This window comes from Acinonyx jubatus, chromosome A2 (assembly GCF_027475565.1).
Source record: "Acinonyx jubatus isolate Ajub_Pintada_27869175 chromosome A2, VMU_Ajub_asm_v1.0, whole genome shotgun sequence".
Lineage (NCBI taxonomy): Eukaryota > Metazoa > Chordata > Mammalia > Carnivora > Felidae > Acinonyx > Acinonyx jubatus.
In genome coordinates, this window is record NC_069383.1 from 60,773,476 (window position 1) to 60,788,034 (window position 14,559).

Sequence of the window (14,559 nt, forward strand, 5' to 3'; positions counted from 1 at the left end):
TTTTGTAAACTTAAGAGTTGATGAATCTAGAATATACAATTAAAATATGTGTAAATCGAGATGTTCTTTTATTTTAGAATTTTATTCTAGATAGTTATTGAATATTTTTCAATAAGATCATTGATGTTATCTGACAGTTTTCATAAACTAAAAATGTCTGTCATTAGACAAAATGCTAAGAATACAAAACTTTACAAGTCCTAATTTTAAAGTATCAATCATGTGCCATTACATGCTTATTTTTCAGGTTAAACTTTTTCCGTGATGTTCCTGATTTCAGAGTATTAGCCTGTGGTGGAGATGGAACCGTGGGATGGATTTTGGACTGCATAGGTAATGAAGACACATATTTAATGCACTGGGGTGAGACTGGCAACTGAAAATTCTTTATATTTTATTTATGTTATTTAATGCATTGATATCTTTGAGTGCTACGGTGGTATAATCGGACATCTGGCATGTTGCACGTTATTTACTGGCTTAATGTATTTTCTACATTTAGAAATTTTAATTGGTAAAATAATTTGCAATTTCTATATAGAAATCCTTCTTTTTTAAATCCATTTCTCTTGGAATTTCCTAAATCCTCAGAGCTATTTTCAAATCAGGCTTTACAAATTCCATTTCTTTCTTTGCCCCGAAGAGGGAGCCAAAGAGCATCTTAGCATTTGTGATAAAATGTGTGCCAAATAGATGTACTTATTTCATTGAAGCATGGAGCCTCGAAACCTTACCCTCTGTTTACATTCATATCACATGCATCAATATTATTACCATAGCTATTTTTTATTTATCATGAACTATCTCATAGACCTTGTGCTAATATTTTTACCCCATCCATCCTCATTCTCACAACTTTTTGACATAGTATTGATAATCCCATTTTATAGAGAGAGGCTTTAATATATGGAGAAGTTAAATAATTAGAACAACGTTTTAAGAGCTGTGAATTGATAGACCTAGGATTCGAGCTCACGCGTAACCTTATTTTATATTGCTTCTCTATTTAAACTTTTAAAACATTTTTTTTTTAAATAAGCAAACAAAGCAGATACATGACTGAGGATCAAAAGCAGACATGAATCCCAAAAGCTTGATGGTTCAGAAAAATTATCTAGTTTTTCAGAGACAGTCAGATGTCACAGCTCATTACAAGTCAGTAAAATGATCATGTACCGGCCTTTAACAGGAGATAAATGCCAAACAAATATCCATTTCTTTAGTTCTCATTTCAGCTACTACATTGAACAATTCTTTGTTAAAAACGGGCCCTTCACCAAAGGGAAATAGTTGGTTCAAAAGAAGTTTTGCTGTCTATGTAAATTGAAGCAAACTTTGATTTAGTTAATGCAGGTGAAAATATTCTATCTTTTCATACAGACAAAAGTATTCAAATTAAAAGTGAATGCATGTTGTCAATACACTTTTGGTAAACATCTTATGACTTTAGTCCATTTTTTTTTTAAGAAACACTGAAAACTGTGTTCTTGGGCCTTTCAATAAAAGATGTAAATAGTATAATGTGCATTATCTAAGGAGAAAATCAGAATTCACAAACTGCAGAAATTAGAGCTGCTTGAATAGAGCCGGAGATCTTGTAAGAATGTTAGTGAAAACAGTACGATATTGTGAGTTTGTTTTAGCCTCCCAAATCTAAGCCTCACTGACTACACTGGGGCATATCTGTCCCTAAATAATCTGTTGTCTCCACACTCTTCACACAGACACATACTCACTTTGAGGGCTGAGCAGGTAGAAAAAATAAAAGTAATATATGTTTGTGAGAGTCATCAAAGGCATATGATGGTTTACACAAAACTATGTGGAATTTTGATGGCAGAGATCTTTACTGTTCTGAACCCAAAGCACTATGTTCTGTAAACCTTAATCTCAAAGAACCCTGCTGATCTCAGAATTACCCAGTTCTTATGTTGTTTACTCTGACCCAAAGCAGCACCATGGGTAGGAACAACACAGTGAAACACTTTTAACATTTTACCAGCTTCTGGAGTTTGGTTTTTTGAAACATTTTATTCCTTAAAGTGAAATATACCTAGAGTTGGTGTGCAAAAGGACTTTTTACAGAAATGCTCACCTCCACTCTGATGATAGCCCTCTAGTATATTCCTATGATGCATATACCTGAATCCTTGAGAATTTCAATGATGTTAAATCAAACCCACCATAATTTTTAACTGAGTTAAAATTTTAAAAGGCTTTATTCGGGCATAAGTCCCGAAAATTCCCACCACTTTGTAAATTATGGTATTTGTTTGTGTTTCATAAAGTGCTGTAAATACACACAAATTAATCTTAATTTATAATTGTATATAGCTATAAAACATCACTTTTCCTGCTTGTAAGTACCTAGTGGGAAGCCTCATGCCAAGCTGTCTTATTTACTGTTTTTCCATCTGTGATGAAAATTTTATTTTATCTTAATTTTTCTATTCCACAGAAAAGGCTAATGTTGTCAAGCATCCTCCAGTTGCTATTCTGCCTCTTGGGACCGGCAATGACTTAGCAAGATGCCTGCGATGGGGAGGAGGTAAAACATAACACAATAATGAAAACCTTAAAAAACAGAAATACAGTGTAGAACATTCCCCCCCCCCTTAAAAAAAACACCTAAGCCCATCATTTTTTATATGTGATAACTGCCGTGTGAAGTTAGTAAATATAATTGCTATGGGAGACACAGTATCTAGTTTTGAACAATAATTTAGGGTAAGGGAACAAATAATGGACCAATCGCTAGACTGTGCTGGGCTTTAATCTGATACCAATTATAGACTTTATGGGGCATGGCAAGTTTCTAAACCTGATTGGTTTGGGGTTTCTAACTTAAGAAATGAGATAAGCATGGGTTAACTTTAAAGTAATGTTCAGATTTTTAATCTCTGAGTTGTGTAGCAAAATCACAAACAAAGGAAAAAAATTGAAAGGCTAATGAATGATTTGTCCAGGAATGAATACATTAAATAATACTTACTTTTTGAGACCCGCTTTATACCAGGCAGTGTGTTCTGTACTTGGGATACGTTAGTAATAGAAAACAAGATCTACCTTCAAAGGGGCCTTGAATTCTAGCAGCATGTAAAGTCATATGTAAATTTTGAGACTTCCTACTAACAAGCAAACCTATAACCAACAGAACAAAAGGCCTCATGGAGGAAATGAAAAGATAACATAGGGAGAACCCTAATTGGTGGATAATGACAGCCATATAGAACTGAGGGTAGACTTTATAGGGAAGAAAGAATCTCAATTTCAGAGACCCAGAAGGAGAAAGGGACTTGATACACTCAAGGAATTCAAAGTGGAATATTGTGTATGAAATAGGATAAGGGGGGGATATTTCAAAAGGTCTTAAAATAATTTGAAGTATCATTAATAGGCTCTACTTACGTGAAGATGACAAAGAAAATAAAACCAGATTTTGCTAAAAAAGCCAGAATTTAAATCTAATTTTATCTTCTAAATTCACTTAGAAAAGTTTAAAAAGTGTCTGCTAAAACAGTGTGAATCAAAAAGCCCTTGCTTAGCTTGTTAAAAATACAGTGGCCTGACCTCACCCCAAATATGCTGAATGGAAATCTCTGGGGGTGACCTAGGCAGATGATTTTCTTTTTAAACAAACTCCATAAGTGACTCTGATTTACAATAAAAATTTGAGAACAATTGTTCTGTGAGTATTTGGCCTACTGGTAAACTCTAAGTCATGTGTATATTATGTATATGTATATGTATATGTATATGTATATGTATATGTATATGTCAGAATTGGAGACTAAGTTAAAAACTCGGTATATTATATATTTGTAAGTTTCATTAGGGATATAATTTAGTAAAAGGATAGCATGAAACACTGAATTAAATCTCATAGAATCTACAGACCAACAGACAGATAGAATGAACCATTACTTATAAGATGCTAGTGTTTGCCAGCACTTACACATGCATATTGATTAAAAGGAAGAGAATCACACATGTGGCTTCTTGTGTATTCTTTCAAAAAATATTTTTGATGTTTGAAAATTAATGATTTTGTTTAGATTCCAAACTTATAAATGCCTTCAATCTCAAAATCAAATAGAAGTTACATTTGGAACATTTTCTAATGATTTTCTTATGAAACAGTTTTAAATATTATTATCAGTGGTCAAAGACACATGAATTGTAGATATGGAATATATGGAGTATATGTCAAAGCTCTGAAAGACTCAAACATATTTAGAGAATAATGGGGGGAAAGTATCCAGCTAGATGGTCAGGAACACCTCTCTGAGGAAGTAACATTTAAACTGGATTTAAAATATAGGGAAGGAGAATTAGCCTCCTAAACTGTAAGGGCTGAAGGAAGGCTGATGTGACTCTTGAATCACTCGAGAGACAGTGGATAGCAATGGAGTGGGGGAGACTGGAGAGATAATCAAGGGCCAAAATAATGCTGGGGCTTGGTGGTCTTGTTAAGAATTTTATTAGATTGAATTTGAAGCACAAAGTGAAACTTGGAAAGAGTTTCAAAAGCAGTGTAACACAATGACATTTATGTTTTCGAAAATAGGTTAATTGAGGGTTATAACATAAACTTAAGAAGAAATTGTGAAAATGTAGACAATCACAGTTTTCCAAACAAGAACTTGTACTATAGTTTTCATAATTAGAGAATAAAAGGACTGGACCAGGGTGATGCTAAAGCAAATGAAGACAAGTAGACAAACTGGAGTTGTGTTTTCAGGGAAGGACTGATAGAACCTGCCAGTGGAGTGGATAGGAGCTTTGTGGAAGGCAAGGTATTAAGGGAAACAGCAAGATGCCTAAGTGGAGTGATTAGGAAAATAGAGATACCATTTGGTAAAGCAACATGCTCTGAAGTGTGATTATTTCTCACCAGGTGTGTAGCCAACTTCGAGCAAGTAAGTTGCTTAACAACTGTGTACTTCCGATTCCTCATCAGATTTGAAAACATGGTAGTGTCTGCCTTGTGGGTTCTGATACCAAGCTATCAAATTGTTTGCCTAATGTTTGTTCTGAGTACTTTAGGTAGTTGTAGTAATTATCATCATGCCTAGCATTTGGGAAAGAAAATAATCACTTGGTTAATTATTGGTTAACTTTGGGTCACTGTAATATGTTGACTTTAAGCTTATTGTTTGATAAGAATGTATTTGGGAAAATGTAACACTGGAAGAATGTAGGAGGTCCTAGGGCATTTGAAAATACTTAGTTTACATTCTCTTTGCAGTTTTTCTGGCAATAATAGGTCTAAGAAAAATTTAACATTATGGCAGGGAAAATGTCTCGTGAGAGTGAGGGGATAAGAGAGTTTTAGACGGGGCACACACTTACAAATATATGTTATTGCTTTCCTTTATGTGACTTTCCTTTATAAAAATTTCTATGATTATTTCTTTAAAAATTTAAAAAAGTTTTATTCATTTATTTTGAGAGAGAGACAGAAAGTGTGAGGGGCAGAGGGTGAAGAAGAGAGAGAATCTCAAACTGGCTCAGTGCTGTCAGCATAGAGTCTGATGCGGGGCTCGATTCCATGACCGTGGGATCATGATCTCAGCCAAAATCAAGAGTCAGACAACCAACAGCCCCCCAGTCACCCCTGTGGCTTTTCAGATACATTTGGTCATAACATTGCATCATTAAATGGAAAATGAATATTAATTATGCTTTTATTTTGTTTCTTAGCCTAGAGGGATTATACGTTTTAAATCAAAATAATGGAAGTAAAATAACATCATTCTTTTCTAGAAATAGGCTTTTACTTATATATTTAGTGATTTTGATAAGTATTTTTTTAAAAAAAAATATGACCTTCTTGAGTTTTGGAATCCTGTTTATAGTTACACATCATTATTTAACAAGCTTGTTCATAGATAAACAGAAACAAGTAGGGTGTAGACACTTGTTAAATTGGGGACTACAATTTGGAATTCTTCACCTTTGAAAATTAGCTCTCAACTGCAGATGTTGTGATTCTCAAAATAGATTTACTGCCTATCTCTTTCCATTTTTATTTGGCTAGAAGGTTGATTGGCATTAGACTTTTTCATGCTTATCCATACAAACTTTGAGAAAATAACCAATGGTAAAGATTTCAAGGTGAACAACACTACTAGATCTAGCTCTAATAGTTAAATTTCACTAAATCCATTTCTACTTTGTTCTCTCCTGGTCAGTTGCTCTTCCTACATTTTTCTAGCATTATATTGAGCCATGCTGCTGTTAACCTGAGATGTAGCTGAGGACAAGCTTAATATTTTATTTAAAGCATTATTATTTATCCATGTATCTGCTGAATATATGTAATACAAAATATATTATATATTATATTATATATTTCTATTATATATATTGTACTATACTTCCATGCTATATTGTAATATACTATATTACATTAGTATATGTAAATTGATTTACACCTGAAAACCATCATATTTATTTTCAAATGAGTTGAAGTTGCACAATAGGTGAACATACTTAACTTTTTTATTCAGTTCAACTGTGAAAATATATAAAATTCATTTGCGGGATAATATTTATTATTTTTATAAGAAATTAAAAATTTAGGAGACATTCAACATTAAGAATGAGGGCAGAACTATTAAAAATATGAAATCTCTATAAGTTTAAATATTTTTTTTTTTTAGCAGCAGACAAACTTTATTAGAGTATAAGATGAGAAAGGAAGAATAGTATGAAAGATCTTTTTACAGAGAGGGGACACTCGAAAGTGACTATAGGCAAAGGGCTTTGTTTTATAAGGTTCTGATTAGCCTTCTCTCCCCTTCCCCCTTGTTCCTTCTCAGGTTCTACCTTACTAGCTGGATAACTCTAGGTGCTGGGTCCATTCCTGATTAGTTCACTTCCATTGTATGAGGGGTAGTCTAAGGCCACACCACTTCCTTGTGGGTCATAGGTTTTGTGTTCAATTCTGTCAGGTCTTTTGTCAAATTCCTAAGGGGAACTTAAGGGGGAGTAGGTGGTGTCTGTTGTATTCAAAAGAGAGACCTTAAGCCTGAGGGGGTTTGCTATGAAGATCCTCCCAGCCTTGTTACAAAATATGTGTTTTTTCCCACTCAGGGACCTCAGGTCCTAATCTTTCCCTCTGCCTACTGAATCCTATCCTTTTCCTATCATATTCCCACCCTCTGAACACATGATTCCTAACTGCCATTAGGAACTGGGACAAAGCCTGATCTTAACTGCTTCCTGCTGAGCAGGGGCAATGACAGGAGAACATTAGTCAGGGCAAGTTCAGAGGTCGATCCATGGTCCGATATAGTGGGCAGGTGTTTGGAAAATCTGGACTAGCAAAATTTTCTTGGATGTCTTATTTTCTGGCATGTGCAACAGCTTCTGCAAATGACATACAAAAAAGAATGTTAGGCCAACAAGCATTAATATTCCAAAATGCAATGCCTCTTGTGTGTGTGTGTGTGTGTGTGTGTGTGTGTGTGTGTGTGTGTATCAGGATTTGACTATACTCCCTTTTATTTATTTTTTTATTTTTTTTCAATATATGAAATTTATTGTCAAATTGGTTTCCATACAACACCCAGTGCTCATCCCAAAAGGGGCCCTCCTCAATACCCATCACCCACCCTCTCCTCCCTCCCACCCCCCATCAACCCTCAGTTTGTTCTCAGTTTTTAAGAGTCTCTTATGCTTTGGCTCTCTCCCACTCTAACCTCTTTTTTTTTTCCTTCCCTCCCCCATGGGTTTCTGTTAAGTTTCTCAGGATCCACATAAGAGTGAACACATATGGTATCTGTCTTTCTCTGTATGTCTTATTTCACTTAGCATCACACTCTCCAGTTCCATCTACGTTGCTACAAAGGGCCATATTTTGTTCTTTCTCATTGCCACGTAGTACTCCATTGTGTATATAAACCACAATTTCTTTATCCATTCATCAGTTGATGGACATTTAGGCTCTTTCCATAATTTGGCTATTGTTGAGAGTGCTGCTATGAACATTGGGGTACAAGTGCCCCTATGCATCAGTACTCCTGTATCCCTTGGGTAAATTCCTAGCAGTGCTATTGCTGGGTCATAGGGTAGGTCTATTTTTAATTTTCTGAGGAACCTCCGCACTGTTTTCCAGAGTGGCTGCACCAGTTTGCATTCCCACCAACAGTGCAAGAGGGTTCCCGTTTCTCCACATCCTCTCCAGCATCTATAGTCTCCTGATTTGTTCATTTTGGCCACTCTGACTGGCGTGAGGTGATATCTGAGTGTGGTTTTAATTTGTATTTCCCTGATGAGGAACGACGTTGAGCATCTTTTCATGTGCCTGTTGGCCATCCGGATGTCTTCTTTAGAGAAGTGTCTATTCATGTTTTCTGCCCATTTCTTCACTGGGTTATTTGTTTTTCGGGTGTGGAGTTTGGTGAGCTCTTTATAGATTTTGGATACTAGCCCTTTGTCCGATATGTCATTTGCAAATATCTTTTCCCATTCCGTTGTACAGCCTTTTAGTTTTGTTGGTTGTTTCCTTTGCTGTGCAGAAGCTTTTAATCTTCATAAGGTCCCAGTAGTTCATTTTTGCTTTTAATTCCCTTGCCTTTGGGGATGTGTCGAGTAAGAGATTGCTACGGCTGAGGTCAGAGAGGTCTTTTCCTGCTTTCTCCTCTAGGGTTTTGATGGTTTCCTGTCTCACATTCAGGTCCTTTATCCATTTTGAGTTTATTTTTGTGAATGGTGTGAGAAAGTGGTCTAGTTTCAACCTTCTGCATGTTGCTGTCCAGTTCTCCCAGCACCATTTGTTAAAGAGACAGTCTTTTTTCCATTGGATGTTCTTTCCTGCTTTGTCAAAGATGAGTTGGCCATACGTTTGTGGGTCTAGTTCTGGGGTTTCTATTCTATTCCATTGGTCTATGTGTCTGTTTTTGTGCCAATACCATGCTGTCTTGATGATGACAGCTTTGCAGTAGAGGCTAAAGTCTGGGATTGTGATGCCTCCTGCTTTGGTCTTCTTCTTCACAATTACTTTGGCTATTCGGGGACTTTTGTGTTTCCATATGAATTTTAGAATTGCTTGTTCTAGTTTCGAGAGAATGCTGGTGCAATTTTGATTGGGATTGCACTGAATGTGTAGATAGCTTTGGGTAGTATTGACATTTTGACAATATTTTTCTTCCAATCCATGAGCAGGGAATGTCTTTCCATTTCTTTATATCTTCTTCAATTACCTTCATAAGCTTTCTATAGTTTTCAGCATACAGATCTTTTACATCTTTGGTTAGATTTATTCCTAGGTATTTTATGCTTCTTGGCAAAATGCAATGCCTCTTAAGGAGGAGGCCTAACCATAGGAAGGAAAGACCTATTGTAGCCATCCAAAAAATTTCTCACATGTCTGGTCATTTTTTAAACCAATTTGACTGTAGTTTTCTTCCCTCCTCCATACTTATTTGGATCCTGTGATATCATTAGTTAGAATAATTAAGTACCTGAACTAGTTTATGGTTCTCAATCCTCAGATCTTCTTCTGGCTATCCAGTTTCCATAGGAACAACTCCATGAGGGGTATTTAAATTTACCTCAAGGAAAGATTGTTCTTTGATATCCAGATTGCTGTTAGTTTAGGCAATTGTGTATCTATCCTGGAGCTAGTAGCACTATAGTCCCTAATTTGGTCATAATATCTCTTTCTAGCAAGGGAGTGGAGCTCTCTGGCATTATCAAAAACGAATATGAAAAAATTAAAGATGCCTGCGTCGCTCAGTTAGTTGGGTGTCCAACTTCAGCTCAGGTCATGATCTCACAATTCGTGAGTTCAAGCCCTGCATCAGGCTCTGTGCTGACAGCTCAGAGCCTGGAGCCCACTTCAGATTCTGTCTCCCTCTCTCTCTGCCTCTCCCCTGCTCACACACTCTCTCTCCTTCAAAATAAATAAACATTAAAAAAAATAGAATATGAAAAAATCAAGTCTCCCATATGCACCCTGGTAGCTGAGAGAAAAATTTTTCAGAGATGCCTCTAATCATTATGCAGTGTTCAGATAGTTGGCCGGGCGTGGAAAGGAGGACAGAAAAGATGGTTCCAGTGTCAGGAAGGAAATCAACTGGTTTACCTTGTATATCCAGAGTTACCAGACGCTTTGGGTTTATGATAGCTAGTTGGTTTTGGGGAGCCATTTTAAAGAGCCTTGGACTATATCACTCCCTTTCAGGGACATTGGTTATCCAAGCCCTCAAAGACAGAGGTCCCTGAAGGCATTCAGACTCCCAGTGCCCTGAATGGACAAGTAAATGGCACTTGGTTCCGGACCTGGGGAAATCCAGTCTGACATAGTGTGGAAAGCCACAACCAAGGCCTCAGATTTTTTCTTAAGCCTCCTTTTCTGTTCCTTACTCTCCTCATGATCTCAGTTGTAATGTACCCATTTGACAGCTCCAAAGAACTCCTCCAGGGTCCCTTCCAGGCCAACAGCCAACTTTTTGCAGCTTTCTCCAAATATCTGGGGCTGATTGAGTGACAAATTTGTCCTTTAGGATCCTTGCAGCTTTGGGGGGTGTAAGGGAGATACCCATATATTTAACCTCAACCTTTCCAGGAAGGCCACCAGGTTTTCATCTTGTGTTTGCGTAATAGTGGCTAATTTAGCATAATTTAAAGGTTTAACTTGGGACCTCATTAATTTTTCCAAAAACAAGCTTTGTTTTTTCCAAAAACAAAGGCCATCCATTCCTCAATGAGATGGTCATAGTCCCAATTAGGATCTTGGAGCAGGACTGCCTGGGTCCTTTCTGGTTCCCTATAGGACCTCTAGTCCCATGATAATTAATGAGTTGCTTTCTGAGTCCCCATATCTCTCAGCTGCTGCCAGAACCCTATGTTTCTCTGTCTCATTAAGAGTCTGAATCAGCAAAAGCATTATATCTTTCCAGAATATTCTAAAAAGCCCTTATATGTCTATCTGGATCATCAGAAATTTTACCTAGATCTCCTTTCATCTGTCTTAAATCTTGTAATGAAAAAGTACTTGTAATCTTATCACAGTGGTGCCTCCTTGTGTCCTCCCTTCCAGCACTTGAGCTTCTTGTAGGGGAAATATGCCTGTTGCATTATGGGGAGGGCCTGGATAACATGGGCAGAAGGGAGCAGAAGTGTATGTTTTTAAGTCTGAATGTACAGATCGAGGACCTGAGGAGGAAGAGGCTGAGATGGAAGACTTCCCTTTCTCCTTTTCTAGGTCTGCTTTGGGTACAGGCAAAGGTTCTTATGAACTCTTGGAAAGCATTGCCAACAGGCCAGAATGGACCTTATACATAACTCGATTCTCTCTTAAGGCCCTCAAAACACTGAACATAGGTGACTTCTCCTCAATTCCTCCTCACATTTGTAAAACAGTCCAATTGGAGGATAGTATCATAATTGATATTTTCCTCTGGTGACCTGTTTTCCTCCTCTAATTTGTATTGGGGCCAAGACTTGGTGCAAAAGAAAACGAGTCGCTTTTCTTTCAGGGTATGTGGATCAAAATTATCCCAATTTGTGATAATGCATCCAAAAGGAGGATTGGCCTTGGTTGGGGAATTGCCAATTGCCTATAGAATTCCAATTTCTACAGGAAAAAGGAGGAATAGGCATCCCTTATCTCAATCTCCTATCTCTGGCCAGAAGAAACCTTATCTCCTAACCACTGTACTTAGCCTGGCTATGCAACTGGCAGCCAAAAGCCCTGTCAGTCTTGTGAGGTGCTGGCAGTAGTCGCTTTTACCCGTACTTGACCCTACCTCCAAGAACGACCTTGTCTTCCCGATTCCTCACACCCCTCCATTTCCCACCTGTGGGACTTTGGGGGTATCAGCTGTGACCAAGCAAGACTTCCCTGGATGTAGAGGATGTGCTCATTTTATTTTTGGCTGTACAGTAATTTATGTATTGATCATAATAAAAACTGTTCCTCTTTACAAATACATGTCAAAAGGCTGGTGAAAAACCTTTTTTGTAAGGATAAAATTGGCCATTGAGGGGGGCTAAAAGCGTCAAAATTGAGGTCTATTCCCCTGCCTTTTCCAGCAATGCCCACATAAATACATTCCAGCCATGTGGGTATCCATTTTACAATATCGAGGTTGTTGCACATTGGCAGACACTGGGTTAAGTGTAGCAAAATGGCTCCCATGTATCTCACTAAAAACCCTCTATATTATCATAGCCATCCATCCATCCCTCATATGGCACAGGCCATATTCATCTGCCTTGCAGAAACACAAATGTAGAGTATTTGGAGGCCAGCAACGAGGGTATTGCCACCATTTTCCCAGCCTTTGGCTCAAAGGAGGGGGAATTTTAATCTTATACCAGGGTACTTTTAAAATCTGTTCATTTTAATCTTAGTCTCCCTGACCACACATAAAATTCCTTTCCAAAGATTTCCCTGCACGAACCTTCTACAATTTTCCTTTGCATTCAGATTTTGTCCCAAGCCATTTCTCTTCAAACTACCAGTCTTGTTTAGGACAAAATTCCTTTTTTTTTTTTTTTCTTACTGTCAACAAAAATGTATTTCCTTTCCTTATAACTTAAACATCTACTTTTCTACAAACATATTTGCTTTTACTTATTTCCTTGCTTCCTTATTTCCTTATTTGTACCAGTGTTAACTACATTAAGCAGAATTTTAATGGTTAGAAACCTTAGTCTCCAGTGAAAACTAAGCAGTAACCAATTGTGAATTGTTACATCAGAATTCCTTAGATGGCAAACTTATGAATCAATTAAGCACAAAGCATGTTTTCCAACAGACCCAAATATCCTTAGTTTTTCTGCTATAAGTCAAAAGCATAGGGGCACCTGGGTGGCTCAGTTGATTGGATGTCTGACTTTGGCTCAGGTCAATGATCTGGCGGTTTGTGGCTTTGAGCCCCACGTCTGTACTGACAGCTCAGAGCTGGGAGCCTGCACCAGAATCTGTGTCTCCCTCTCTCTCGGATGCTCCTTGCTCATGCTTTGTCTCTCTCAAAAATAAATAAACAATAAAAAAAAAAGTCAAAAGCATAAACCTATGTTTAGTTAGCAATGCTTTAGCATTCCACCTGATTTAGAAAAGTCCTAAATGTCCAGTGAATTTAACCCAGTTTATCATCCAAGCAAAACTTCAAAGGTTCAGGTTATCAAAGACCCTGAAAGCCATCTTAACAATCACCCAAGAACATTTTGAAACAAACACATTGCAACAGAGATAGCATGAGCTTATTTGACCTTTAGTAAACCTAAGTAGACAAATTTTTATATATTTAATGCTGATGACCCTAAAGATGTGCATATCTTGATGAAACCAACAAACTTAAATTTAAATACCAAATATGTTCCATCTGTGCCTATTTAAAAGTCAATTAATTTGTTCCCCATTGTTACTTTTTCCCTGGGGCACCTGTGGGGAACTCTGAAGTTAGTGGCTCCTTGCTGCCCCTTGACCAGAGGGTGGGAGGAGGAGCTGGTGGTGCCTGAGGCCCTGAGGATGGTATAGGAACCAGTTTCTAGGCGGCACCCAAGGTGGTGCGGAAACAGGCAGAGGGAGGGCAAGGGTGAAGGGATGAGCTTTGGTAAGAAGTCCAGAGGCAGATAAAAGCCCAGAGGGCAGACAAAAAGAGGTCTCCTGGTCCTAAAACCAGTCAGCTTGACTAGATGAGCAGATGTGGATTTTTTTTTTTTTTTCACCAACAAGCGGAAATGGGCAGTCCATGTTGGGCCAGAGAAGATAGGGAAGTTCCCCGAAACAAAAGGAGTTTTTGCAGCTGCTTGGGACTATTCCTTAAAGTCCCCATCGTGAGGAAGACTAACCAGAGATAGTTGGCTCTTATTATAATCTGCACATTGTGGGAGCCTGCCAAATGTCTGAGTACAATTGTATGCAAATTATTATGTATATTCAAAGTTTTTAAATTTTACTGCAAAAATATGATGTAACATCTACGAAAATAATATGTGATACTTCTAATGTTTCTATGTGTCTAATCATTGTTTGTTGTACTCTTTGCTGTATGTATTAATTAGTACATAATTATTTTACCTGTGTAAGAAAAATGTAATGGTAGGCGCCGAAATAGGCATTCCTAGTTTCTGTCTGTCTTACCTCTAATAGTTAATTCAACAAATACACCATAATTACACTTATTTATTTTTAAAGAATGTTGGCATATTACAGTGCCTATTCTTCTTTCTTTTAATCCAATTAATTCCAGTGTTATGTGTGCTAACACCTCTGATCAGGCCTCATAGCCTCAGGCAGTTACTTGTTCAATGAATACATTATTAAAATATAGACCAAAGTTGGACACAGAAAATATATGAAAATCTTGTTTCAATTCAAAATATACTCTCAAGAATGTGTGTGTATATGTGTGTGCAGAGTTAGAGAGGGAGATATTATTGAACTTAATACAATATTTCTAATTCTATTATCATTAGTAGTAGTATACAGTTGAGAAATTCCTATTCTTATGCCTCATATACTAAGACCTTTTATGCATTTTCTCATTCCATTCTCACAATAAATCTAAGTTTTTACTTAGGAGGAGGACGCTATTT

General features: G+C 37.2%; 1 protein-coding gene across 13 annotated transcripts in view; it reads left to right on the forward strand.

The window, feature by feature from the left end:
- Window positions 1–14,559, forward strand: part of DGKB (diacylglycerol kinase beta) — a 788,048-nt gene that overhangs the window by 365,321 nt on the left and 408,168 nt on the right. For all 13 annotated transcript variants that reach the window (XM_053218395.1, XM_053218393.1, XM_053218397.1 and 10 more), the window contains 2 exons: window positions 248–333; window positions 2,459–2,548. In XM_053218395.1, coding sequence (XP_053074370.1) covers window positions 248–333; window positions 2,459–2,548 — 176 coding nt within the window. The remainder of the gene's footprint in view (window positions 1–247; window positions 334–2,458; window positions 2,549–14,559) is intronic.